Source organism: Solanum stenotomum, chromosome 5 (assembly GCF_019186545.1).
Source record: "Solanum stenotomum isolate F172 chromosome 5, ASM1918654v1, whole genome shotgun sequence".
NCBI classification, from domain to species: Eukaryota; Viridiplantae; Streptophyta; class Magnoliopsida; order Solanales; family Solanaceae; genus Solanum; species Solanum stenotomum.
This window is the reverse complement of record NC_064286.1, coordinates 5,690,431-5,716,652: the sequence shown is the minus strand read 5'-3', so window position 1 is coordinate 5,716,652 and position 26,222 is coordinate 5,690,431. Positions and strand designations below refer to the sequence as shown.

Below are 26,222 nucleotides of genomic sequence, written 5' to 3'. Positions count from 1 at the left end.
TAGTTTAAGGATGAAACTAACAATTCACACAAGGTTGTTTTCAGTACTTCTCTCCAAAATGTATATTATAGTTGTAATATTCTATTTTGATTTAATAGTTAACATTCAAGCAACAAGAAAAAAATTCTGTTTTTACAAAAGTAAAATATAAGAAATATTGGAATTGCATTTTATCTTGTGTTTGGTTGTTGGTTTTAGTTGAAATTGGTATAATTTTTTTAATTGAGATACTAATCTTGATATACTTATTATGTGATGTTCGATAACTAATGACGACATATTTCATAACAAATCTATGTTGAACCTATCGATTCAATCAATTCTTAGAATTAAATTAAGACACACAAAAAAAGAATATTTAACACGGCACAACATTCTCTGAGGGCATGTAATGTCTAGTTGTTTTAGTCAGAATATCTACAGTAATGTCTCTATTAGATTGTACGATTGGAATAAGGAAAAAGTTAATTAATACTGTATGTATTTTGGCCTTAATTAATTTACATTATTATTCTTATGGATTTATGGTAGACATTAGACATTGTGGTTAATTTGGTGTACTTTCAAGCAAGGACGATTCTGTGTTTTGACCTATGGGAAAAGCTATAGCCATGTCCATTTCTTCCATTTATGGGACATGGTTCCGAGTATGAGAATTAAATTATTAATGTTTTGTGATTTTAATATTCTTTTTAAATATATATATATATATATATTTGAAAAAAGACATTATAAATAATATTTTTTTCATTTTAATTCTTGTGAAGGTATTTGATTGGTTACAATATTTAAGAAATAAAAAAATTTGAAACTTGTGATCTAATATAATGTGTGATTGTAAAAATTATTTTATTAGAAGTAAAAAAGTATTTTATAATCAAATATTTCTTTTAGTAATAAAATAAACAAAAAGATGGTTGTAAAGTGATAACTTCTCAAAAGGACTTATTGAGGATAAAACATTCTAAGTTTTATATTTGGGAATAAAACATTCTTCATCAAAGGTGACTTTGTATCAAGAAGGACTTGAATTCGAGATTTCTGATTAAAGATGAAGGATTATTTATTACTTTATCACAATCCTTTATCGATTTTTGCATTGTATCATGACCCGAGCCAACTACTTAATTAACAAGTCTATGATATAGTCAAATTGTTATTAAACATACAAACATATTATTCTTTTTTGGATTGACTACAAAAAAGAGTGATAAATAAAAGAAATGAAGGGTATAATATAATAACTCAAAATATTTTTAAAAAGTTATACTCCAAAATAAAAATTAAAACTCTCTTTGATTCTTCGTAATAATGATATTTTTTTGAATTTTTCACCTTAATAGTTGATATCCACTTTGAATCTCTGACTAATGTGAGTTCATACCAAATTTTATTCTCTTCAAATTAAAACATGTAAAATTATGAATGGAAAGTATTTTAATTTTTTTTACGTTTACTTAAAGATGTCTTATTTATCCCTTTATTTTTTGTCCTATATTGCTGCCTCTATCATATCACATAGGAATCTAAGTATTAAAATGATTCCAAACATCTATTTTGGTACATAATAATTGTGATATCCACTCATAGTACTAAGATGCAAAATGGCCACAACCAAAATCGAACAAATGAAGAATACCTTATCTGGACCCAAAAAATAAAGTGTAACAAATCTTTATAATAGTCTTACAAAATTTTATTAGTCAATTGATGTAAACTAATAATACAAAGGATTTTAGGCATTTATTATTTGTCTTTAACATTAAAATATCTGAAATCAAATGTATATTAGGATAATTAAAGTATTGCCTTTGGATTTGAACACTAATTACAAAATAAAGAGGCATGCTACAGTTGACAGATTACAAAAGTTTGGCATTGGTGTTCCTCCTACATGTGTATTCTGTTAAACTGCTGATGAAACACAAGACCACTTATTCTTTGAATGTATTGTTACACAAAGCCTATGACATAAGATGCTAATACGGATGGGCATACAGAGAAAAATTGGTACTTGGTAGGATGAAGTAGAGTGGGTTGTTAATGTTGGGAAAGGCAAGCACAAAATAAATGTGCACGACAGGGCAATAGCGGAAGAAAACTCAAGTCAAAATTTCCCCTTCTATTTGAACCAAGAGAAGACAAAATAATGCAAGAATAAAACTATTTGGGCAACAAACAAATCAACCAAGCAAGCAAAACAAATCAACACATGAGACACCAAATTTAATGTGGAAAACCTCTTCAGGGTGAAGAGTAAAAACCATAAGGCCAAAGCTCCACTATAATCAACAAGAGTTACAAAAGTGTTCTCCAAAATGGTCACCAACAAAGTGCCAAACAATGAGCAACACAATTACAAGATAGAACCAAAAACTAGAGAAATAGAAGGAGCATAAACAACCAATACGCAACTACTGTTCACGAGCAAAAATCTAGAGTTACAACACTCCAAATCACCCTCTCTCAGTTTCCAATCAAAGATTAAGTTGAAAGGAACAAGCTGTCCAAAAATCAGCTCAATCGGAGAAGAAACGGGAATCGCGATTTGAAATTGGTTGCTAGGGCTTGTGCGAAAATCTGCACTCTCTCACTTTTCTCTCTAGATGGCTGCTCTCAATTTCTTGTGATTCTTCAAAATAAGACCTAAAAGAAAGTCTTACATATGTACCATAATAATGGGCTTATGGGTAAAGTGAACTAGTCAAATTGGGCTAAATTTATCGACAAAGGAAAGGAAGGAGATCCAAAACCTTGGACTTTTATTTATGTATAACTTACATAAATCCCATAGTGTAAGACTTAAATTACATTTTATCCCTACTCTTTTCTATTTTACAAAAATCCCCTAAAATATCAGCCATCTGGATACATAAATGTTGTCCTACAGTAAGTGTTAATCTGTTGCGCTAAAACAGGAAATAAATCTGAAAATCTAATTAAATCACATAGATTACGCTTACGTTTCTTTTTACTATCAATTAGACAAATTTAATTTATGTATTAATTTGCTTCATATTTATTGTATCAGATATGTAGCTGCAAAATCTTCACATTTTGCCTCAAACTAAACAAACTTTTGATAATAACATTTTTGTATCACCATTTATGAATTTGATACATACTTGTGTGGCACTTTAATGTATCAATATATATAAGTTCATAAGTATCAGATGTATTGTTGTGTGCCAAGATCGCTATTATGTAGTCATGACATGTTGTTATGTATCAATTTGTACAAAAAAATTTACCACACATATTTAGCTATGAAAATAGTAAGATTTATGTATCATGCATATAATTTGGTAGTGTGTACGGATACACATCCTTCTAAATTTGAATAAGGTAGAAGATACATAGTCACACCTAGATACATGATAAACGATACACTTGGTAGAAGTTTTGTATCAAGTATCAAAACTAATTAAGGTTATGTATCAAAACTAATATTTGAACATGATACACTGTGCATGATAAATTGTAATGTAATATTGAAACAAAGGCATTATACATTAATTAAGAAAAAAAATTAACATAATACAATAAAAATCTAGTTAATGTATCACAAACTATAGTCGTAAGATGATTTAGTAATTTGAATACGATACATTGTACATAATGAAATTGTAATGTATCATAATGTTGAAACGAGAGCAGTATACATTAATTTAAGAAACAAAAACAACTGAATACATTACAAATTTGAACCCATATATATCAGAAAAAGATGAACAAGAAAAAAATGGGAAAAAAATCAACAATCTGATTTGTTTCGACTTCTCCATCTCAGCATTTACTTTAGAAGCTGTTTTTCCGCTGTTGAAGTTTATTGGGATATTACAAGTGGGATTTAGTGATTTCACTAAGTACACCTTGCACTTGCCGATATATGCTCCTATTAATGATTTGGGCACGATCCGAAACTCACTATTCTTGTCTGTTATGGCTGATTGAACAATTGCATTCTTCCCGTTGTAGCAAACTAGTCTTGCAGAAGCTCCTGCAAGAATACTATTATTAANATATAATTTGGTAGTGTGTACGGATACACATCCTTCTAAATTTGAATAAGGTAGAAGATACATAGTCACACCTAGATACATGATAAACGATACATTTGGTAGAAGTTTTGTATCAAGTATCAAAACTAATTAAGGTTATGTATCAAAACTAATATTTGAACATGATACACTGTGCATGTTAAATTGTAATGTAATATTGAAACAAAGGCATTATACATTAATTAAGAATAAAAATCTAGTTAATGTATCACAAACTATAGTCGTAAGATGATTTAGTAATTTGAACACGATACATTGTACATAATGAAATTGTAATGTATCATAATGTTGAAACGAAAGCAGTATACATTAATTTAAGAAACAAAACAACTAAATACATTACAAATTTGAACCCATATATATCAGAAAAAGATGAACAAGAAAAAATTGGAAAAAAAAATCAACAATCTAATTTGTTTCGACTTCTCCATCTCAACATTCACTTTAGAGGTTGTTTTTCCGCCATTGAAGTTTGTTGGGACATTACAAGTGGGATTAAGTGATTTCACTAAGTACACTTTGCACTTGCCGATATCTGCTCCTATTAATGATTTGGGCACGATCTGAAACTCACTATTCTTGTCTGTTATGGCTGATTTAACAATTGCATTCTTCCCGTTGTAGCAAACTCGTTTCGCAGAAGCTCCTGCAAGAATACTATTATTAACCATTGAATCATATTAAGTTCAATTCCAAGAGAAAAATGATTACAAGATGATATAAGAATTTCAAATTCAGCGTGCTTGAAAGAGTATTACTAGAATACTAAAATAGGTGACCCCACGAAAAATATTTAAAAAATTTTGTAGTCGAAGATGCTTCCTTCTTCAAGTAATTGGGTAAGCCCAATATTGAAATATGAACTTTTATTCATATGTATCTGCGATTTTTGAAGATGAAACTGAAAACTGAAGTTATGAAAAGAGATCTACCTCTTGAATAACTTGAAATCATTAATTCGAAAGAGAAAATATTTGAAATTCAAAAATGGATTAATGGGGTAATTGTGGAAAAATTTGTGGCATGAAAAAAGGAGCAAAAAATCGTGGGAATCTAAAGTTGGAGAAGAAGAAAAGGATGGGAGAGATGTATGAAGTGAAATCAGGAAGTGATAAACATGAGTTTGGGGAGTGGGAGTTATGTTTGTGTTACACTAAAAAATAAGGAATTTTGGAAAATTTTAGAACTAATAGAGAATAATGGAAATTATGAAGAAAAAAAAAAGGTGTTTATATAGGTAATTTTTCCTATATTTATTCACATAGAAAGGGAAAAAGACCCAAAACTCAAAAATGGGCAAAGAAGAAATCAGGAAAACGGAGTACAATCAACTGTTTGTTTGCTTTGGTGATAACTGTTATGGAGAGAGCGCAACTTGATCAGATTTCAAAACAACAATTATCAGATGGAAAAAATATGTAGAGAAATAACTTTATTCATGAATACACGAGTGTAGAGTAAATAATTTACTATTTTGATAGGCTATGTAAAAGGAGTCAAAATGATTTTTGATTTTCTTCTGCTTATTTGATATAATATAGAGAAACAATGGATCAACACTATTTGGTTTTGTAATGAGCTAATTTGATCTTAATAAAAATTGTTTTATTTACCAAGAAAAAGAATATGCACAATTTATGTTTTGTTAAAACATACTTAATAAATATTAATTCAAATAGAAAGTAATTAAATATAAAAAATTATTTTTAATAAAATAAAATATTTATGTCTGTTAGTAATGATGGAGATGGTTTGTAGTGATAGTAGCAGAGGCGTATCCAGGGTTTTGAGATGATGTGTGCACTATTACAAAAAAGTGGATCTAAGATATAAATTTGATCGATTTAACATTTAAGTTCTTATCACTAAAAATAATTAAAATTTTAAAATTATAGGTCCAAAGTTATTTTTACCTATCCAAACCACTTAGAGAGACATTACCCAATATTAAAAAGGAAAATAAAATAAGATAACTAAAAGATTCAAATTTCTAACCTCACTTAGAGAGGTGCACCCAACATAATCGCACGGTATAATACTTCAAGTGTGGGTTCACATATCTATATTTAAATATTTTAAAAAAATATAACACTACTATATATGATTTCAGGAGTGGAGCATGGGTTCACGTGAACCTGATGACCCCCTCCTGGATACACCTTTGGATAGTAGCGATAGTGATTGATGCTAATGGCTAGTAATAGTGGTGGTAATAGTTAGTGCTAGTGACTATTGGCTAGTAATGTTGGTGATGATAGTTGTGATGGTGGAGGTAGTTGGTATTTGTAGTGGTTGGCGCGATAGTGGGAGGTCATAATAATAGTGAAATTGGTTGATGTTACTAGTCACGATGTTAATATGTGATGATGGTTCATAGTGCTAATGATAGTTGATAATTATACTAGTTGTAATGATAGTGGACTAGTGGTGATGACAATGAATAATAACTAGGCATATTATCATTAACTTGATGTTAACCGATAAATATGACTTTTAATTTTGAATGTGAACAAGTAAAATATGGTAGTGATCAATAATAGTGATTAACAACACGACGATGGTAATTATAATTGTGAGTCACTCTTTTTATATTTTCACTCTTTTTTTTTTGTTGCCTTAAATAGGGTAGACTAGTTAAGCTAAAAAAAATAATTAAAAGAAGATAAAATCGTAAATTACAAAACCCAGAAATTAGGTCCAAAAACCCTTTGTTCATTCTCTTCTCCAGTGAGCCACCAAAACTTTCTTCGCTTCTGACTCTCCAATGGCGATTCTGGTTAGCTCCAAAGCGGAGCTGAAACGTAGAGAGAAGCAGAAGAAGAAGGCAAAATCAGGAGGATTTGAGTCATTAGGTTTAAGCTCTAATATCTTCAGAGGAATCAAACGAAAAGGTTACAGAGTTCCTACGCCTATTCAGCGCAAAACAATGCCACTTATACTCTCTGGATTCGATGTTGTTGCTATGGCCCGTACTGGTTCTGGTAAAACGGCGGCGTTCCTTGTGCCTATGCTTGAGAAATTGAAGCAGCATGTGCCTCAAGCTGGTGTTAGAGCTCTAATTCTTTCTCCAACTAGGGATTTGGCGCTTCAAACACTTAAGTTTACCAAAGAACTTGGTCGATTCACAGGTGCTTTGCTTTTTCCTCTCCTATTTGGCTTGTTTGGATAATTGTTACCTATTGTATTGTATTGTGTTGTGTTGTTAGTTTTAATACAATGCTTGTTTTTATTGCTACTTAAATTGTATTGTATAGTATTGTTAAATCCATACTTAGGTTAAAGACTGAAAGTCCCATTTTGTGTGACGTAACAAAAGAAAGGAGGGAAGATTGTTAGAATTACCGCTTTTCGTGTTGGTGCTATGAGTTTTAGTCGAATTACCTGTAGCCTCAAATGGTAAAAGATGATTTTTTTTCTCCTTGATGCAGATATTCGGGTTAGTTTGTTGGTTGGTGGTGATAGTATGGAAAGCCAATTTGAAGAATTGGCACAAAGTCCTGATATTATAATTGCAACTCCTGGTCGGCTCATGCACCATTTGTCTGAGGTTGATGATATGTCACTGCGCACTGTGGAGTATGTTGTTTTTGATGAAGCTGATTGTTTGTTTAGCATGGGTTTTGCTGAGCAATTGCATACAATTCTCACCCGTCTAGGTGAGAATCGCCAGACTCTGCTTTTCAGTGCAACTTTACCCAGTGCCCTTGCTGAATTTGCCAAGGCTGGGCTTCGAGACCCTCAGCTTGTGAGGCTTGATTTGGATACAAAGATAAGTCCAGACTTGAAGGTTGCATTTTTCACTGTAAGACAGGAGGAGAAGCATGCTGCACTTCTGTATCTGATTCGTGAACAAATAACTTCTGATCAGCAAACTATAGTTTTTGTTTCCACCAAGTATCATGTTGAGTTCCTCAACATTCTTTTAAGAGAAGAGGGTGTTGAAGCTTCTGTTTGTTATGGTGATATGGATCACGATGCTCGCAAAATTCATGTTTCTAGATTTAGAGCAAGAAAGACCATGGTGCTCATTGTGACTGATGTGGCTGCTAGAGGAATTGATATTCCACTGCTTGATAATGTTATCAACTTTGATTTTCCTACCAAACCTAAACTTTTTGTTCATCGAGTTGGGCGAGCTGCAAGGGCTGGTCGTATTGGCACTGCATATTCTCTTGTCACATCCGACGACATGGCTTATTTGTTAGATCTTCATCTCTTTCTATCTAAACCAATCAGGGCTGCACCAACTGAGGAAGAGGTTTTCCAAGATATGGATGGAGTCCTGTCCAAAATAGATCAAGCAGTTGCCAATGGAGAAACTGTCTATGGACGTTTTCCACAAACTGTTCTAGATCTCCTCTCAGATAGAGTTCGGGAAATCATTGATCATTCAACTGAACTAGAAACTCTGCAAAGGCCATGCACTAAAGCATTTGGGTTGTACTCAAAGACAAAATCAAGGCCTTCTAAAGAGTCCATTAAAAGAGTAAAAGACCTACCCCGCGAAGGGTTGCATCCAATGTTCAAAAATGACCTCCGTGGTAATGAATTATCAGCAATGGCCTTTTCTGAACGCTTGAAGGCCTTCAGGTTATTCTACAAGTCCTTTTGTATTTTTGATTGTTATGTTGTCCATGGAGGAAGGATACTATTTCTGTTCTTTAACATTACATCTTGTTATAGACCTAAGCAGACAATCCTGGAAGCTGAAGGTGAAGCCGCTAAGTCAAAAAAACAAGTAAACTTCTTATCTTTTATGTTAGCTGCTATTATATCAACTAGAACATGGAGAACTTCAAATTCCTGTTATAATATATGGTCTCTTTTGAATGCAGCTTGTGTTTATTTTTCTACAGCTCCTATTGTCTTTCACATCATGTTCTCTGACTAGTATCTGGACACGTGCACACGTACCCCATATCAATGAGTATAAACTTTTTAAAATCACATAATATTATTAAAGAATCTTTTTGAGTTATAAAATGGAAGTTAAAGAAATAATTCTTCGTACTGAAAATGATGAATGTTAATCTTATTGGTTAACAAAGAAACCATACCCAATATAAATTCTCGAAAACCCAAACAAAATTGATCGGTCACGTGTTCATCATTAATTGTTGATATGTATATCATCTTGTGTACAACATTACCTGTTTCAAAAATAAATTAAATTATATATCATCTTGTGTATGAAATTCGTTCAGCTTATGTTGGCTAGAAATGTTTTTCTTAACGGAAAAGGGTCAAAATTGCCCCTAAACTATGTGAAATAGACCACTTATACCCTTTGTTACATTTTGAGCTCAAAAATACCCTCACTCTTATCTCTAGAGACCACAAATACCCCTCAAAAGTTAACAACCCAAATTTTTAATGACATGGCAAGCCATGTGTAACTGATCCTTCCACCTAAGCTGCCAACTAGGATTACCACTAACTTTTTTTTTAAATCTAAATCTCCTAAAATTATATTAATCCAACAAAAAAAAACAAGAACAAAGTTAATATTATCGAGCCGTAAATTTTCCCTCATACATACAGAAGATACAAGTATGTTATACAAAAAATCATCCTATCAAGTTAGATATATTGTATAATAGTTATTTATCAAGTGGAAATATACTTGGTTAATAGTTAAACTACGATGAAAAAACAACTTTTAACGACAATAAATATAAATATTAATAAAGAGTGGTAAATATTTACGTAATTAAAAATAAAAGGTTTTTAATTAAAAATATAAATACTTTTTATGTAATTAAAAATAAAATATTTATTTCTAATTTTAGAAGGATTTCTAATTGTTGGAAATCCTAGTTGGCAGCTTAGGTGGCAAGATCAGTCCCACATGGCTTGCCATGTTATTAACAATTTGGATTGTTAACTTTTGAGGGGTATTTGTGGTCTCTAGGGATAACATCGGGGGTATTTTTGATCTCAAAATGTAACGGAGGGTATAAGTGGTCTATTTCGCATAGTTCAGGAGCAATTTTGACCCTTTTCCGTTTTCTTAATGAAGTGGCTAGAAATGTTGACAAAATTGAAGTCCTTTGTTTTTGTACGTATTCAACAACACAAAACTTAAAAACATTGCACACACAGAAAACTATATTCTTGACATAAAAACTCTACATAAACGAACAACAACAACAACATACCCAGTGAAGTCCCATTAAGTGGGGTCTGGGGAGGGTAGAGTGAACGTAGAGCTTACCACTACCTCGGGGAGTTAGAGATGCTCTACATATATGAAGCAAAAAAGTGTTAATTAGATAAAAATGAACACAAAGGGGGTGATGTGAAGTGCCAACTTCTTCAGAGGCTGATACAGTTCTCTTCTCAATGGGAAAAATAAGTACGACTTTGCAATAAAGAAAGTCGATCACTTTGATAATTGAGAGCAACGGGTAGCATGTTATCCTGACCACGTTTTACAAATTGGAAACAAATGTTTTTTCTAATAGTTTAAGCCTTTTATTCAGATTCTAATTGTATATTTAAGTCTTAAAGACAGTTTCTTTCCTGTTAGTTCCTTTTAGTTTCAGATAACCTTGCTTAAACATACATCACAATTTTTATATTTTTAAAACAACTTATTCAGAATCATAAGGGCCAAAGAAATGCTCAATTTTTGTGAAAAAGATGAAGACATAATTACAATTTAAGGGCTAAAATTAATTTGAGATGTTTGGCTTCAAATCAAGCTAAAGTGTTCAAGAAGAGATACAACCAGACATAAAGAAATCAACTACAAAGAACAAATCTTACACCTCTACGCATCACACATGAGGAAGGGTTACTCCTAGGTTGTTATAAAAGTGCGATAGCGAAAATTTAGAATAAAATAAGATCATAAATTCTACTTCATACTGCCACTGAAGACTCTTTATCTCTGAAAAATGTTAAATATGTTGTTTAGGTAGTTGCATACTATCCACCGCAAATGAATTTTGTTTGCTCCCTTCGGTCAAATTTATCCAACCTCAAATGCCTAAAGTTTATCTCCATAACCACATTTCTTTCTTTTCGTTTACTATCAATTCCATATAATGCTCTGTGTATTTTTCCAAGTATAAATTTCAACAATAATAGTAATTGAAACTGTATGCACTTGTTACATTTTCGTTTCCCTCTTCCATGAAATAGACAAATAAGCAAAATAGAAGCTACATTTGAGACATGCATAAAATATTTTTTTCGTTAGTCATGAATGAAGCAAGTTCACAACAATTATATAGAAGGCTAGATAGATTAAACAAGCAGTCATATGAACTACAAGAGAATTGGACAAGATTATTCTAGTAAAAACATAGAGAGTTTTTCAAGGTGCTTGTTTAGACTCCAAGTAAAAAAAGTGAGTAAAATAAAAGGTTTAACTAGTTGGTACATATACATGCGCAGCATTGCAATTCTTTTTCAAGACTCTGAATCTTGACATAAAAACATAGAATGCACTCCTGCAAACACCTTTTCTTGCCTCTCTCCATTTTACACGTACTTATGGTTATGGAGCAAAATTTGACCATTTGTAGAATGGTCTTTTCCTCACTGTACACAAATACAATATATAACCTACCTCTAGAAAATGCCTTCTCCATTATTGTGGAATAAATTCCACCTGAATAAATTATAAACTATATTCTGTGTGTAGTTGGCAAGTAACTGTTAAATCAAAGCATGAATTCGCTGCTAAAGGCCTTAACCGCAGAAACATAAATAAATTTAGGGAGTGAGTGAGACCCAAGGGTGACACCCTATTGGTCAATGAAGTGGTTGAGAACCATGAGGTAAAATATTAGGTGATTTTTCCCATCTGTCCTAGCCGGAAAGTTACCTAGTAACTAAAGCTCGTGGGAGGTGGCAGGTATCCCGTGGAATTAGTTGAGGTGCGTGAAAGCTGGCCCGGACACCACAGTCATTAAAAAATAATATCAGGGAGTGAGGGTTAAAGAATGTGTAAAATTTAAACTGCTGGTAAATTAAAAAGGTAATGAACATGAGTACTTGAAGAGTGAAAGCATATGAAATTTTATATTGTATTTATTTAACATGAAATATTGTGTGTTCTTATTACATTGAGGTGCATTATGTCGAAAGTCGTTAAAAGCTTAATTCTGGAGTATATGTAGTACCAAAGGTAATGTATTCTAAGATTTCCAGTTAGATGTATATTTACCATCATGTCTTCGGAACTTATGTGTTACTGGAATTCTTAGTCAACTTGCACATTGTTCTTCCCCATTCCCAAGTATGTCTTAGAGGTGATTCTTAATTAATATTTTGGATAACCCATGCAGAATCAAATGGTTGATGTGATGAAGATGAAAAGAGCTATTCATGAGGAGGTCATCAATAAAGTTCGTCAACAGCGCTCGAGTGTTCCTGCTTCAAAGGTGAAGCTCCTTTCTTTGTGTGATTTTTTGTTTAGATGTTCTTTGAGTGTGCTCTCTAGTTGCTTTCATAATACAGACAGGAAATCTAAAAGGACAAGGTATTCTATGGATCTGTAACACGATATTCTCAGATGCTGGTAACTTTTGAAATTATTGACTTAGAACCTAGATACTCTCTTGAAATTCCTGCATTATGGAATGAGATGCCCTTTGTTTACCAAGTTTAGGTGCTGTATAACTTGCACAATGGAACATGGATATATGCAACATGTGTTGTTTCATTTCTAGTTAAACCACAAACCTCAACCTGGTGAAGAACACATGGGTGTTACTTGTCAAATAGTTAGTATATAAAAGTTGTTTGATATCTGCAGACTCTTATTCTTTTCCTGATGGGTGTATGCCTTCATTTTATGCTATTTTTCTTTGGTACAAAGTTCGAAATGAGCTGGAGTATGTGGGAGTCGTTGTGTTGTCTCTGTCTTAGTTTTTGGAAAGATATCCTTCACTCTAATAAAACTATCCTGGTGGGTACTGTAGTTTCTTTCTTTTGCTTGATTGTTTTTGGTTTTCAAATAAGAATGTGGATATGGCAGACATGGATTTGGAAATGGGTCAAACACAGAAACCAAGACAGGGAAAATCACATGCTCACTGAAAAGTCAATATGAGTGAGTTGTAATACTGATGTTTAGGCTACAAAATTGAGGATATATTGAAAAGTATACTGAAATTTCATGTATCTTCTTGATGCCTTTCCAGTACAACAACTTACTGCAAAAAAAAAAGAGAGTATCCTGAGTGGAAGATCAGTGCCATAGAACAGTGATTTTTGCTTGGCCTGAACAAGCATGGTTGTATTTGGGGGAAGTGACATGGCGTCATGGTGCAGCTGGCACTATTTAGTTGTTGGAAGTTCTCCCTTCAGCTATCTTTTTGTGGAGAGAAGTTATCTTCTAACTATTTGATATGATGTTATAAGAATCCTTCTCATCATATGATTTGGTCTTATAATTTGCGAATGGTGATTAAATGTGTTCATTTGAATTTTGTTTCTATTCTATTGCAGGAAGATGATTTTGATCCCACACCTTCAAAAAGGAAGGAGAAACAAGGTGTGTCCTCGTGCACTCTTCCTTTTTGTGGTTCTGTCTCATTAAATCATCTGTTCAGACATATTGATACAAGATGTATTATCTCATCTTGGAATAGGCAGATGTGTAGTTATGTGCCCTGTTATAATTTGATTTTGAACATATTGCGCCCCATTCATCAAATGGAGTAGACTTAAAAAGACAGAAAGCACCATTTAGATGAAGAAAGATAAAACTGTTTATGTGATCAATATATCACCTTATTGATATTCTCATATTCTGGATTCTGGGTGTAAGATCTCGACAGTAACCCAAACTACCAAGTTTTGGTTTTCAACTTCTTTTTAGAGTAGAGAAAAAGATCCTATTTCTTACTTTTCCAACATGTCCATTGGGTGTAAAACTGTGAGTATTTTATTCAAGTAAACTACTACTCACAGTTAACTGAGGATAAAATACCTCAAAAAAGCTTAAAGTATGACTGTAGAAATGCTCCCAGGCACATCTCCCAACAAAATTTAAATCCCCCTCTACCAAACTCTCTTTCCCCATCTCCGGTGGTCCTTCTGACCACCGGAAAATCTTAGCCCTCTTTCCTTCCTTCATTCTTCCCTTCTTTTTTCTTTCTTCATGGAGAACACCATATACTTTGCAGTAGGATTCAAATCATATGACCTAGAGATGATGTCAGGGACAACAGGAGTCTGGTATGAATGGACTGAAAGGAGCAGAAGGACAGTTACTAGGACTTCCTTCAACAAAAGATCAATGGAATGGATAGTGCAGGTCTTGAAAGAGGCGTCTAAGACGAAAGGGAATGTTGTCCGAAGATGGAAGAAAGCTGAAAATTTGTCTGAAATTTTCATAGCCTGCAATTACAACAAATCTGGACGCTACATGAGTTTGATAAATGTAAGGGGAAGGAGGAGATCAGTTCTTATCATACCAGAGTTGACGACAAACTCTGGATGGGCAGATATTGCAGAAAAGGTGGCTAGGTTCATTAGTAGTCACAAGACGGTGAATAAACTAGAGGAATATAGGCTATCTGATAGCAATATTCCATATGCAGAGGTGGTCAAGAATTTTAGATGGGAAGGAAGAGATGGAAAAGAAACAAAAACAAACTTTACGGTCAAAAGCGGAGGAATCATCAGCATTAATGACTCTTTGGTAAATCAAAACGAGGTGTTGAAAAGGAGTTTGGTGGGAGCTTTCAATGCATCTACAACCCTTGCTGAGGTCAGAAGGTGGTCCAACAGCAACTGGAGACAAGCCCATGGTCTAAACATTTATGAGATGGGCAATGGTTTGTTCTTATTTGAGTTCCCCTCCAAACTCATAGCAGAGCAGGTCATGGAAGGAGATTGGATCTGGATGAAAAGCCCAATAAAACTACAATGGTGGAGTCCCTCCATAGGAACAACAGAATCATCAAACAGACCCAAAACGACATGGGTAAGGATTGTAGGTCTCCCTCTCCACCTCTGGTCCCAAAGACTCTTCAAGATCATCGGAGAATACTGCGGTGGCTGGGCAGAAACAGAGGAAGAAACGACGCTACGGAATCACATTAAATGGGCCAGAATCAAGGTTCGCAGTGACGGAAGTAACATCCCGAAGGAAGTGACGATTGAAAACAGAGGGACCTTATTCACGATGCAACTTTGGGCAGAAGCTCCGACGAGGGTAGCCATCGGAGCAGAACGGTCGACTGGGTCTTTAATCCAACAGTCTGCGCAAGGAAATCCACTGGGCAAAAGGAGGTGTGATACGGGTAATGACCTCTGGTTATTAGAAGATAACAGGGGAAAAAACAGAGATCTAATCACTGGCATAGACAGGGACAGGCACATGGGCTCTATCTCTGACACTACAGCTGTTGTGGGGCCTATTTCACATATGCACAAGGAAGGTCATATTTTAAATGACATTGGGCCACTATTAGTTAAAAGAAAAGGGCTTTCAACTAAGGGAGGCCCAACTCCTTTTAATGAAGCCCAAATTTTTATTAATGAGGGCCAACTTCTGGAATCCCAGCAGACAAAAGAGACAGCACCAATAAATATTGACCCTATGGTGTTTGAACTCGAAGCAAATTTACCAAAGGGGGAATCTCTTGACAGCATCGTCGGAGAGGCAAACACACAGGAGCAAGAGCAAGTGACTTCTCTTGTAGAATTCACAAACCAGTCTGAGGAGGTGGAATTCGTTGATGCAATAACAATTACAGATGAGGAGAGACCAAACACTCTTACCAACGTCTCTCAATCAGGCATACAAACTATGGATGGATTGGAAACAGAAACCTGGAATGTGGTGGAGACAGAACCACTGGATTTCCATGATGCAGAAGAGGAAACTGATGGGGAGATGGATGTACCGATCTGGGTACACCAAAATTTAATCAGGATGAGCAAAGAGTTTGGGGTGACTTTTGATGGATGTAGAAAGGAAGCGGTAGAACTCTTCATGAAAATAGACAACAAGAGGCACATCGTAACCAAGGAATCAACAAAAGAAGTAGAGGAACATATCAAAACCAGGGGTGTGCAGGAACTTAAGGGGCTGGCCATTGATATGAAGTTTGAAAGTAATGGTTCGAGAACCAGGGGGAAAGGAAAAGCTATAGATATATGATGAATGTGAAGATAATATCATGGAATGTGAGGGGATTAAATTACAGAGATAAGAGGAGAATTATCAACAGTGTGTTTCAGGAATGGAAGGCAGATGTCATATGTTTGCAGGAAACAAAGCTAGAAGGTGAAAATGGGGAGGCAATTAGACAGGTATGGGGAAGCAGGGGAGTTAAATACGCCCAATTGGAGGCTAGTGGCACTAGAGGGGGGATACTAATGCTTTGGGACAGTAAACATTGGGAGGGGAAAGTTGTGGAAATTGGTGCCTATACTCTAACTTGTGGATTCAAATCAAGAAATTGTGATTTTGAATGGCATATGACAGGGGTGTATGCACCTAACTGCAATCTTGAAAGACAAGAAGTATGGTGGGAAATTGGGGCTGTTAGGGGTTTATTTTCTGGACCCTGGATCCTAGGGGGTGACTTTAATATTGTAAGGTATGCTTCAGAGAAGAAGAACTGTTCAAGGAACTCCATTTATATGTCGGAATTTTCTGATATGATTGAGGATATGGAGTTGATTGATCCTCAACTTGAGGGAGGTAATTACATATGGACGGGGGGGAACAATGCAGAATATGGTTCCAGAATTGACAGAATAATGTACTCTACTGAATGGGGGGGAAAGTTCAACAATGTAAAGCAGGAATTGATGCCAAGAGTATGTTCAGATCACTCACCAGTTGCACTCGCAAGTGGTTATTGGATCTATTCCAAATCCTACTTCAAATTTGAAGGATGGTGGCTGGAGACTGAAGGCTTTAATGAAAGAGTCAAAGAGTGGTGGACATCTTTTGAGTTTGAAGGAAGGCCAGACTATATTCTAGCTTCTAAGTTGAAAGCTTTGAAGACCAAATTAAAAGAGTGGAGCTCAAACACTTACGGAAATCTGGAAAAGAAGAAAAAAGAGTTGCTCAATAGAATCACTGATTTTGACAATATTCAACAGGACAGACCTCTGTCTGATGTTGAAGTAATTCAAAAGGCAAGTTTAACTAAGGAGTTTGAAGACTATGCTAAAAAGGAAGAGATAGCTTGGAGGCAAAGATCAAGGACATTGTGGATTAAGCAAGGGGACAAGAACACTAAATTCTTTCAGAGGATTGCAAATGCTCACAAAAGAACCAATCACATTGACAAATTGGTGGTGGAAGGTGATGAACTAACAGAAGCAACAGATATCAAGAGGGAGGTGGTTTTATTTTATAGAAAGTTGTACTGTGAGACTGAAAATTGGAGACCTGCTTACAACATGTACCCCTGTCCAGTAATCAACAGGGAGGAGCAACTAGATTTACAGAAACCTTTTGAAGAAGATGAGGTCCTGAAAGGGCTCAAGGCATGTGCTATAGACAAGGCACCGGGTCCAGATGGGTATACTATGGGCTTCTTTGTGAAGTGTTGGGAGATTCTAAAGGGGGATGTGATGGCTACTATCCGGAAGTTCCATTCTCAGGAAGATTTTGAAAAGAGCCTTAATGCAACTTACATTGCACTCATTCCAAAGAAGAATGGAGCCAAAGAATTGAGAGATTTTAGGCCAATCAGTCTGATTGGAAGTGTCTACAAACTAATCTCCAAAATTCTTACAGAAAGGCTAAAGAAGGTGATGCCAAAGCTGGTTGACACTCAACAAATGGCCTTTCTGAAAGGAAGACAGATCACTGATGCTGTTCTCATTGCAAATGAATGTCTTGACTCAAGAGTGAAGGATAAAATCCCAGGCATAATGTGTAAACTGGACATAGAGAAGGCATATGACCATGTTAACTGGGAGTATTTGCTTGGAATTCTACATAGTATGGGTTTTGGGAGGAAGTGGATAAGATGGATAAGGTTCTGCATTAGCACTGTCAAGTTCTCAATACTAATAAATGGTTCTCCTGAAGGTTTCTTTCCGGCAAGCAGAGGCTTGAGACAAGGTGATCCACTCTCACCTTTCTTATTTTTACTAGTCATGGAAGGCCTGAACAGTATGATTAAAACAGCACATAGGAATGATTGGATAAGGGGTTTTAATGTGGTCAAAGAGATGAATACTAGATTGGAAATCACCCATCTGCAATATGCAGATGACACTTTGATTTTTTGTGATGCAGAAGACAGCCAACTAAAAATTCTGAGGATAGTTCTCATACTATTTGAGTCAGTATCAGGGTTGCACATTAATTGGAGAAAGAGTCAGATCTTTCCAATCAATGATGTGCCCAGAATACAAAATCTGGGGGATCTTTTGGGTGGAGAAATAGGGCAGTTACCAGCAACATACTTGGGTATGCCTTTGGGTGCCAATAGCAAATCCAAAGAGATATGGAATGGAGTAGTGGAAAGATGTGAGAAAAGATTGTCTAGGTGGAAGTCTCAATATTTATCAAGAGGTGGTAGATTAGTGCTGATTAACTCAGTCCTGGATGCATTACCAACTTACTTAATGTCAGTTTTTCCCCTTCCAGCAAAGGTGGAAGAAAGAATTGATGCTCTTAGAAGGAATTTTTTGTGGCACGGTGAGAAGGAATATAAAGGTTTCCACCTAGTCGAATGGAAGACACTGCTACTATCCAAGAAGCAAGGAGGACTGGCAATCAAAAATATTAGAAAGCAGAACAAAAGTCTTCTCATGAAGTGGTTGTGGAGATTTCCTTTAGAAGATCAATCTTTGTGGGGTAGGGTGATCCAAGCCAAATATGGGAAGGAAGGACCCTGGAAGACTAAGGAAGTGACATCCACATATGGAACCAGTTTGTGGAGATCAATTAGAAACTTATGGCATGGTTTCTATGCAAAAACTGAATGTAATGTGAACAATGGGAGGAAGATCAGGTTTTGGGAAGATAACTGGTTAGGGAATGGAAGCCTCAAACGCTTGTTCCCGGATATTCATCACCTGAACCAACAACAAGAGTCGACTCTTTATGAAGTTTGGTCTGAACATGGATGGAACCTTACCTACAGAAGACTGATGCAAGACTGGGAGGTGGAAAGATTGGCTGAATTTTATGGAACACTTGATCAGTTCTTAGGATTCAAGGATGGAGAAGACACTCTTAAATGGAAATGTCATAATAAAGGTTTATTCACTGTTAGTTCTGCATATAGAATTATGAATCAGATGGGATCCCAAGTTAACTTTCTGCCTTGGAAGCTTATATGGAAGGTTAAAATACCATATAAAGTGGTAGTTTTTACTTGGTTGGTGGTGAAAGAGGCTGTACTTACACAAGAGAATCTTATGAAGAGGGGAATACAAATGTGCCCAAGATGCTGTTTTTGTGAGCAGGTTGCAGAGACAATTAATCATCTGTTCTTACATTGTAAAGTGGCTGGCCAGCTGTGGAATTTGTTTACTAGCTTCAGAGGTATAAGTTGGACTGTTCCAGGGAGAACAGGACAGGCTCTAGAAAGCTGGAATATGGAGGGCAGTGGCAGCACAGACAAGAGTAGATGGAAAATTGTCCCAGCTGTTATTTGGTGGACCATATGGAAAGAAAGGAATTCTAGGAATTTTGATAACAAGAGCAGCCCTCTGCACAAGATTAAAATGAACTGCATTATCACTTTTTGCTATTGGTGTAGTTCAGAGTATATAGATGACCCTGTGGCTATTGTAGACATTCTAGGGTCCTTATAAAGATGAAAGGAGGATCTAGGGATAGCTTCTCTTTTTTCTTCTTTTCTTTTCTTTATCTTTTGTTTATGCCCGACACACATGTGTGGAGGGACGATATGATGTAAATTTTGGATACCAGCTTTGAGCTGATGATTGATATACAAATGTTACCTTTATCAAAAAAAAAAAATACCTCAAAAAAAAAAAACCTCACAGTTATCATTTAAAAAAATAACTCACAGTCCATTAATGGGACATAAAATAAGTACTCACAGTTATCATTTAAAAATAATAATAGAACACTCAATTATGATTGTAAGGTTTAAAGGTGAGGGAGGGATATCCTATAGAAAGGGCGTCACTTCAACCCATGAGTTTCAAGGTTCAAGTCACCAAGGGAGCTAGTGGAATAAAGTATTGTTGGATACTCGAGGAGGAGTATTGGTTTGGTGGGGTCTATGTCTGCTGTATCAAAAAGAAAATGAAAAGAAAAAAGGACTGTTAGGTCTAGATGAGGAAAAAAAACAGTATTGGTTTGCTTATTTGTTTCTTTTGCAGATATAATATTCATTTTAATTTGGTCTTCTGTTGATTTGTTCTTTTGCACTTGGACAGTTTCTGGTTCTAAAAGGAAATCAAAGATTTTTAAAGACGAGGAGTACTTCATAAGTGCGGTACCAACAAATCAGGTAAATAATTAGCCGTGAACTACGAGATTGTCAGTAATCATGTGATTCTTAGTGTTCTGTGGATTTTTAACTTCCTGCTTGGGAGTCTTACGCTTTTCATGTTCTTTTATTTGCATCTTGTGGAGTGACTAATCTAACTTGTATTCTGCTGCTGGCAGCATTTTGAGGCTGGACTCTCTGTGAGGGGCACCCATGGTTTTGAATCAAAAAGGTAAGCTTCACTATCGTTTCACCTATTATACATATTAGCATGGAAGATAGAGGTTTAATGTTACACATCTTGAAGTAGTTTCTTCTGCTTTCTCATGTGTTTATGGTTGAAGATCATAAGTTAATGTTTAGCTTTGAACTGCTAATACAGCATAATATGCTAGCAATCACGTTAGGGATCCAATATAGAATCAATAAAAGTAAGAATGTGCGGAAGCTAAAAAAAACAAGAACAGAAACATATAGATAGAATTTGAAACGGATCAAGAAACGTAAGAATGAATCTTGAACTTCAAGATATCCCTAGACTCACTCTTAATTGATTCCTAGCAACAACAATTTGCCAATGGAATAGGTTACACATCCCTGAGCCCTATATATAGGGGTGTTCTTTTTGTTATTTTCAACAGAAAGTATAATCAATTGAATTGAGAGGACTTCCCTTTGAACTCNGACTAATCCCGGGGGTGCACAGGCCCTCGGCAAGGAGTTTCCCGCAAGTGCACCACGGTTAATTCCATCCCTGAGCCCTATATATAGGGGTGTTCTTTTTGTTATTTTCAAAAGAAAGTATAATCAATTGAATTGAGAGGACTTCCCTTTGAACTCTTGTAGTGGCTACTCTTGGATTCATTCTTCAACCTTCCAAAATCAACTTAAGGGGTGTGGGTTCCATAACCTATTTTCTTGAGCAATTCTCTATCGAAGGATTAGTCCTAGAAGGGTAAGAGATCAAATCCTATACTATTTTGAACAATAAGTCCTTTAGGAAAAGTTATAAAACCTAACTAGGAAAAGAAATAGGAACTTTGACTAGGAAAACTGAAACGAAGCTTTCTGGATGGAAGGCTCAATATCTTTCACTTGGAGGAAGATTGATCCTCATAAACTCTGTTCTTGATTCTCTGCCCACTTATGTGATGTCTCTATTCCCAATCCCAGGAAAAGTAGTGGAAAATCTAGATAAGCTAAGGAGAAAATTCCTATGGCAAGGCAACAAGGATGGAAAAGGCTATAACTTAGTAAACTGGGAAACTGCTCTACTTAGCAAAGACAGAGGGGGAGTTGGGAATTAAGAATTTGAAACTACAAAATGAGAGCCTATTGAAGAAGTGGTTGTGGAGGTACACTGAAGAGAGAAATGCCCTCTGGAAAGAGGTGATTATAGCTAAATATGGCGAGTTAAACCCTTGGTNGTGATGTCTCTATTCCCAATCCCAGGAAAAGTAGTGGAAAATCTAGATAAGCTAAGGAGAAAATTCCTATGGCAAGGCAACAAGGATGGAAAAGACTATAACTTAGTAAACTGGGAAACTGCTCTACTTAGCAAAGACAGAGGGGGAATTGGGAATTAAGAATTTGAAACTACAAAATGAGAGCCTATTGAAGAAGTGGTTGTGGAGGTACACTGAAGAGAGAAATGCCCTCTGGAAAGAGGTGATTGTAGCTAAATATGGTGAGTTAAACCCTTGGTGTTCAGAGAACACAACAGAACCTTATGGTGTGGGTGCATGGAGATCAATTAGAAGCTTGTGGCCACAAATGGAGACAAATTTATATATCAAGGTGGGAAGTGGCACTAAAAAAAAATTTTGGAAGGATGTTTGGATAGATCAATCCCCTCTTAGGGATCTCTTCCAGATCTTTTTAAAATTTGTGGAAATCCTGATGCTAATGTTGGTGATTGCTGGACTGAACAGGGTTGGGATCTAGTTTTTAGAAGACTTCTCAATGATTGGGAGGTGGAAAGGGTGGCTGAGATATTAGGGATGCTAGGTGGAGTGAACATAATCGCAAATGCCACAGACAGGATGTTGTGGAAGCACAGCAAAGATGGCTTTTTCTCAGTCAACAGTGCTTACAGAAGAGGTCTCCAGGTGATGGCAGGGAGACCAAAACACCTCTGGAACTATTTTTGGAAGGGGGATATTCCTACAAAAGTGAAATGCTTCACTTGGCTAGTGATAAAGAGAGCTTGTTTAACACAGGAAGTACTTTAGAAGAAGGGTAGACAGCTGGTCCCTAGGTGTTTTTTATGCAATTTGACAAGTGAAACTAACCGCCACCTTTTCTTGCATTGTAATTACACTGCTCAAATCTGGAATCTGTTCCTTAGCATTTCAAATCTGAATTGGACAATGCCAGAAAGTACGTCAAAGGTGTTGAAGAGCTGGGTAAAGAGAGGAGGCACCGAGAGTCAGAAGAGATGGTGGAGGTTAATACCATCATGTATATGGTGGTCTGTTTGGAAGGAAAGGAATAGTAGATGCTTCGAAAATAGATCCAATTCCATACACAAGGTCAAATGGAATTGTATAGTAAGTTTCCAAAATAAAACATGTAGCATTGATGTCACACTTCCCAAACTAACCAACTGAAATAAGTGAAGTAATAGCACATGGTCTTCAAAACACATGCCTCTTGGACCAAGAAACACACCAATGACGTGAGCAATTGGTCGTTTTCTTTTTAAATTGGTAACTTGCAATTGGTCGTGTTTTTCGCTCCTCTTAAAGTCCTCCTTCCTTAGGAGTCAATTTGGGGCACTTTATGGGATCCAATCTTCTTCATCTTGGACTTGGACCATGAAATAAGTGTAGAACTTAGCCAGAGTTTCTCCACAAGTCTCGAGATCTTCTTCGGTTCTTCCACAATAAAGCATCTTCTTGTTCTCCCATTATATCTCAACAACCTTAGCTTGTATCTCCTTGGCTTGAGACCTTGTGAATGACCTTTTTGGTTCATCCAAAGCTTCATTTTTGTCCATGGAGCTATCATAATACGTCAGAATTTTTTCCAATTTCATGTTCTACATCTTGAAATAAATTTTTTCGTATGTAACTATGAATGAAAAGGAAAAATTCCAATACAGCAGTTTGTTTGCTTCAAACTGCCAATATGTGTATTCACTATTGCAAAGAATTGAAGATTCATCCTAAATTGACTAGTTTTGCGATCAACCTAATGTGACACTTCTCCTTTATCAGGACTTGAGACACCCACCATACTAGCATTTATTGACATTGTTTCTTTTTGGCATTTTGCACAAATTAGGTTGGATGCTGCTGTTCTAGATTTGGTAGCTGATGACAAGAATGGGTTGCAGAAACAAAAGGTTTCATATCATTGGGATAAGGTACTTATAATTGACGAATGACGCTGCCTTTTTCTTGTAATGAGTAGTTTTTCTCTAGAAAGCTAATTGCATGTTCTGAACACAGAGGAGTAAGAAATACATCAAGCTCAACAATGGAGATCGTGTTACAGCTAGTGGGAAGGTACTTTTTTTAAGCCTTTGCATGTCATTTTTTGTCTGGACCAGCAAGCTTGATGAATAGAACATCTAGTTTTCTTTGAAGTGTGGCAGGAGAGTTCAAACAAGCCTACTTTTCATGTTGTGAGCACCGAAAAGATGTGATGCCCCCTTCCCATAATAACTTTGTATTTGATACGTTAAAATATATTCTCCTCATAATGAAAGTATCTACTAATGCTGAGGAAATGAAATAAAACATTGGAACTTGTCATTTGCAAATTAAAAGGCCCACCTAACACACATGCTGAAATAGGGGATTGGTTGATCAGAAAGCTCAGGAAGAAAAAGTGCAGCTCNTAATATCATTTTGAACACTTTATCTAACTGAAATGTAATAATTGCATTAAATTTCATCAGTCTAAGTAGCTCTAAGGACTTCGGAGTATGGAATCTGATGGGTCTTTATGCATTTTCTTTGGTATTCACTTTCTCTTGGACCCGTTGGAGATTAAGATAGTATTTTTTTAAAAGTTAAATCTTTTATGTATCAACTAGAGGACATAACCTATAGAATAACTTATAAGGTTGATACTGTTTTGGTTTTTTCCTGTCAGGGTTTCATCTTTGAAGTGTATATGATATTTAATGCATCATGATTTCTGTATAAGGTGGGGAAATGATTTGAAATCATGCTTGCCCAAAATACTACCCCTATATACCTTAAGCCTTTTGTGAAGTTAAGCAGTTATGTGTACCAAACAATGAAAAAGAAAGGGCTTAAACCAAACAGCAAGTGAAGGCTAACGATTCTGCTTACTATGATAAGGATGTAAGCCTAGTGATTTTATAGAAGCAACACGGAGGCAGTATTTGGACACTATTATAGGTTCCCATAGATGTGCTCTTATTTGACTTGACCTTCTTGTTGCATTATAGGATTGTTATACTGGGCAAAGCTTTCAAGTTTTCAGGTCTCGGCTTTCCAAAACTTTTTTCATCTTTTTGTTAATGGTGTGCAGATAAAGACAGAGAGCGGCTCTAAGGGAAAAACCAACAAAACTGGGATATACAAGAAGTGGAAAGACCAATCACACAAGAGAGTATCTCTTAATGGAACGAATGATGGAAACTCTGCTGCACAAACAACTAGTTTAGCTGGTAATGATCTGGAACCCCTCTTCTAAGAGAACTTTGACATTATTAATGTTTAGTGATAAATTCTACATATTTCTTGGTATATTTGATGGCCCTCTCACTGCATTCAGAGTATATTATGGTTATGTTTCCTCCCAGGAAACATGTGCTATTATGCTGCTCCATGTTGTTTCCTTGGTGATGGAAGTTCAAATTCATTTTGTTTCATATATCCTGTGAGCTTATGTTGTTTCAATCAAATGAAAGCTTGTAGTTTGACACATAGTATCTGCTTACATTCAATGAAATTAAATCATGGTTGATGGTTGTGACCTTGTGCTGTTTGAATAGGTGGTCCTAGAGGTCAAGATGGTGGCAGAAATTTCAGAGGTGGGAGAAACAATAGGTCAGTACCTAACGCCCACGTGCGATCAGAAATTAAAGATGTTGATCAAGTTCGAAAGGAAAGAGAGAAGAAGGCCCAAAGAGCATCATATTTGAAGACCAAGAAGGGGAAAAAGGCTTACAAAGGTGGCAAAAAGGGAAAGGGAAATGGAAAGGGTAAGGGAAAGGGAAGACAAGGTTGATTCCAGCTTATCAACTCATTTGCTCATGATGGGGATCTCCATTTTGCAAGCTTTTACACATGCAAATCCAGAAGAGCACTAGGGAACCTTCTTTCACAGGAGTTGACTTGTCTATTCTTATAATTCAATGGAAATAAGGTGAAATTTCCATTGTATACTTGTGCAGCTTAGAATGCAACAGGCAGCCATTTTTATAGTAATTATCAGGTTGGAGCATAGACTGCCTATGGACATACTGTGTATGAAACTTCCGGCTTCTCTCTGTCGAATGGTTCTATGCTTTTTATAGAGGTGAAATAGCAGAACTCTACAAGTACTTTTAATAGAAAAGTTGTACCAGATTACCTTTTTATTTAGGAAAGAAATTATATGTGCTTTCAACTTTCTGAATTGAATTTTCCTTTGATCAGCTTTAAAATGCAGTCAATAGTCTGGACTCTAGATGGATTAGCCAGTACTTCCATCAAATTTAACAAACTATTTGTAGTTACACAAGGAACACAAAATTTATAAAAACTAACAGAAACTGATAAAAACCAACATCAAG

At 35.6% G+C, this 26,222-nt stretch overlaps 2 protein-coding genes across 2 annotated transcripts in view; one reads left to right on the top strand and one right to left on the bottom strand.

Annotated features, from left to right (window-relative positions):
- Positions 1-26,222, bottom strand: part of LOC125865819 (squamosa promoter-binding protein 1-like) — an 82,817-nt gene that overhangs the window by 3,200 nt on the left and 53,395 nt on the right. The gene's annotated exons all lie outside the window — the stretch shown is intronic.
- On the top strand, positions 6,739-26,003 carry LOC125865817 (putative DEAD-box ATP-dependent RNA helicase 29). Its single transcript, XM_049546071.1, has 11 exons — positions 6,739-7,189; positions 7,490-8,651; positions 8,745-8,799; positions 12,359-12,454; positions 13,524-13,569; positions 20,415-20,488; positions 20,647-20,699; positions 23,753-23,834; positions 23,920-23,976; positions 24,974-25,112; positions 25,440-26,003. Exons 1-11 carry the CDS (start codon positions 6,826-6,828, stop codon positions 25,673-25,675), a joined length of 2,364 nt encoding a protein of 787 aa, XP_049402028.1. The 5' UTR covers positions 6,739-6,825; the 3' UTR covers positions 25,676-26,003.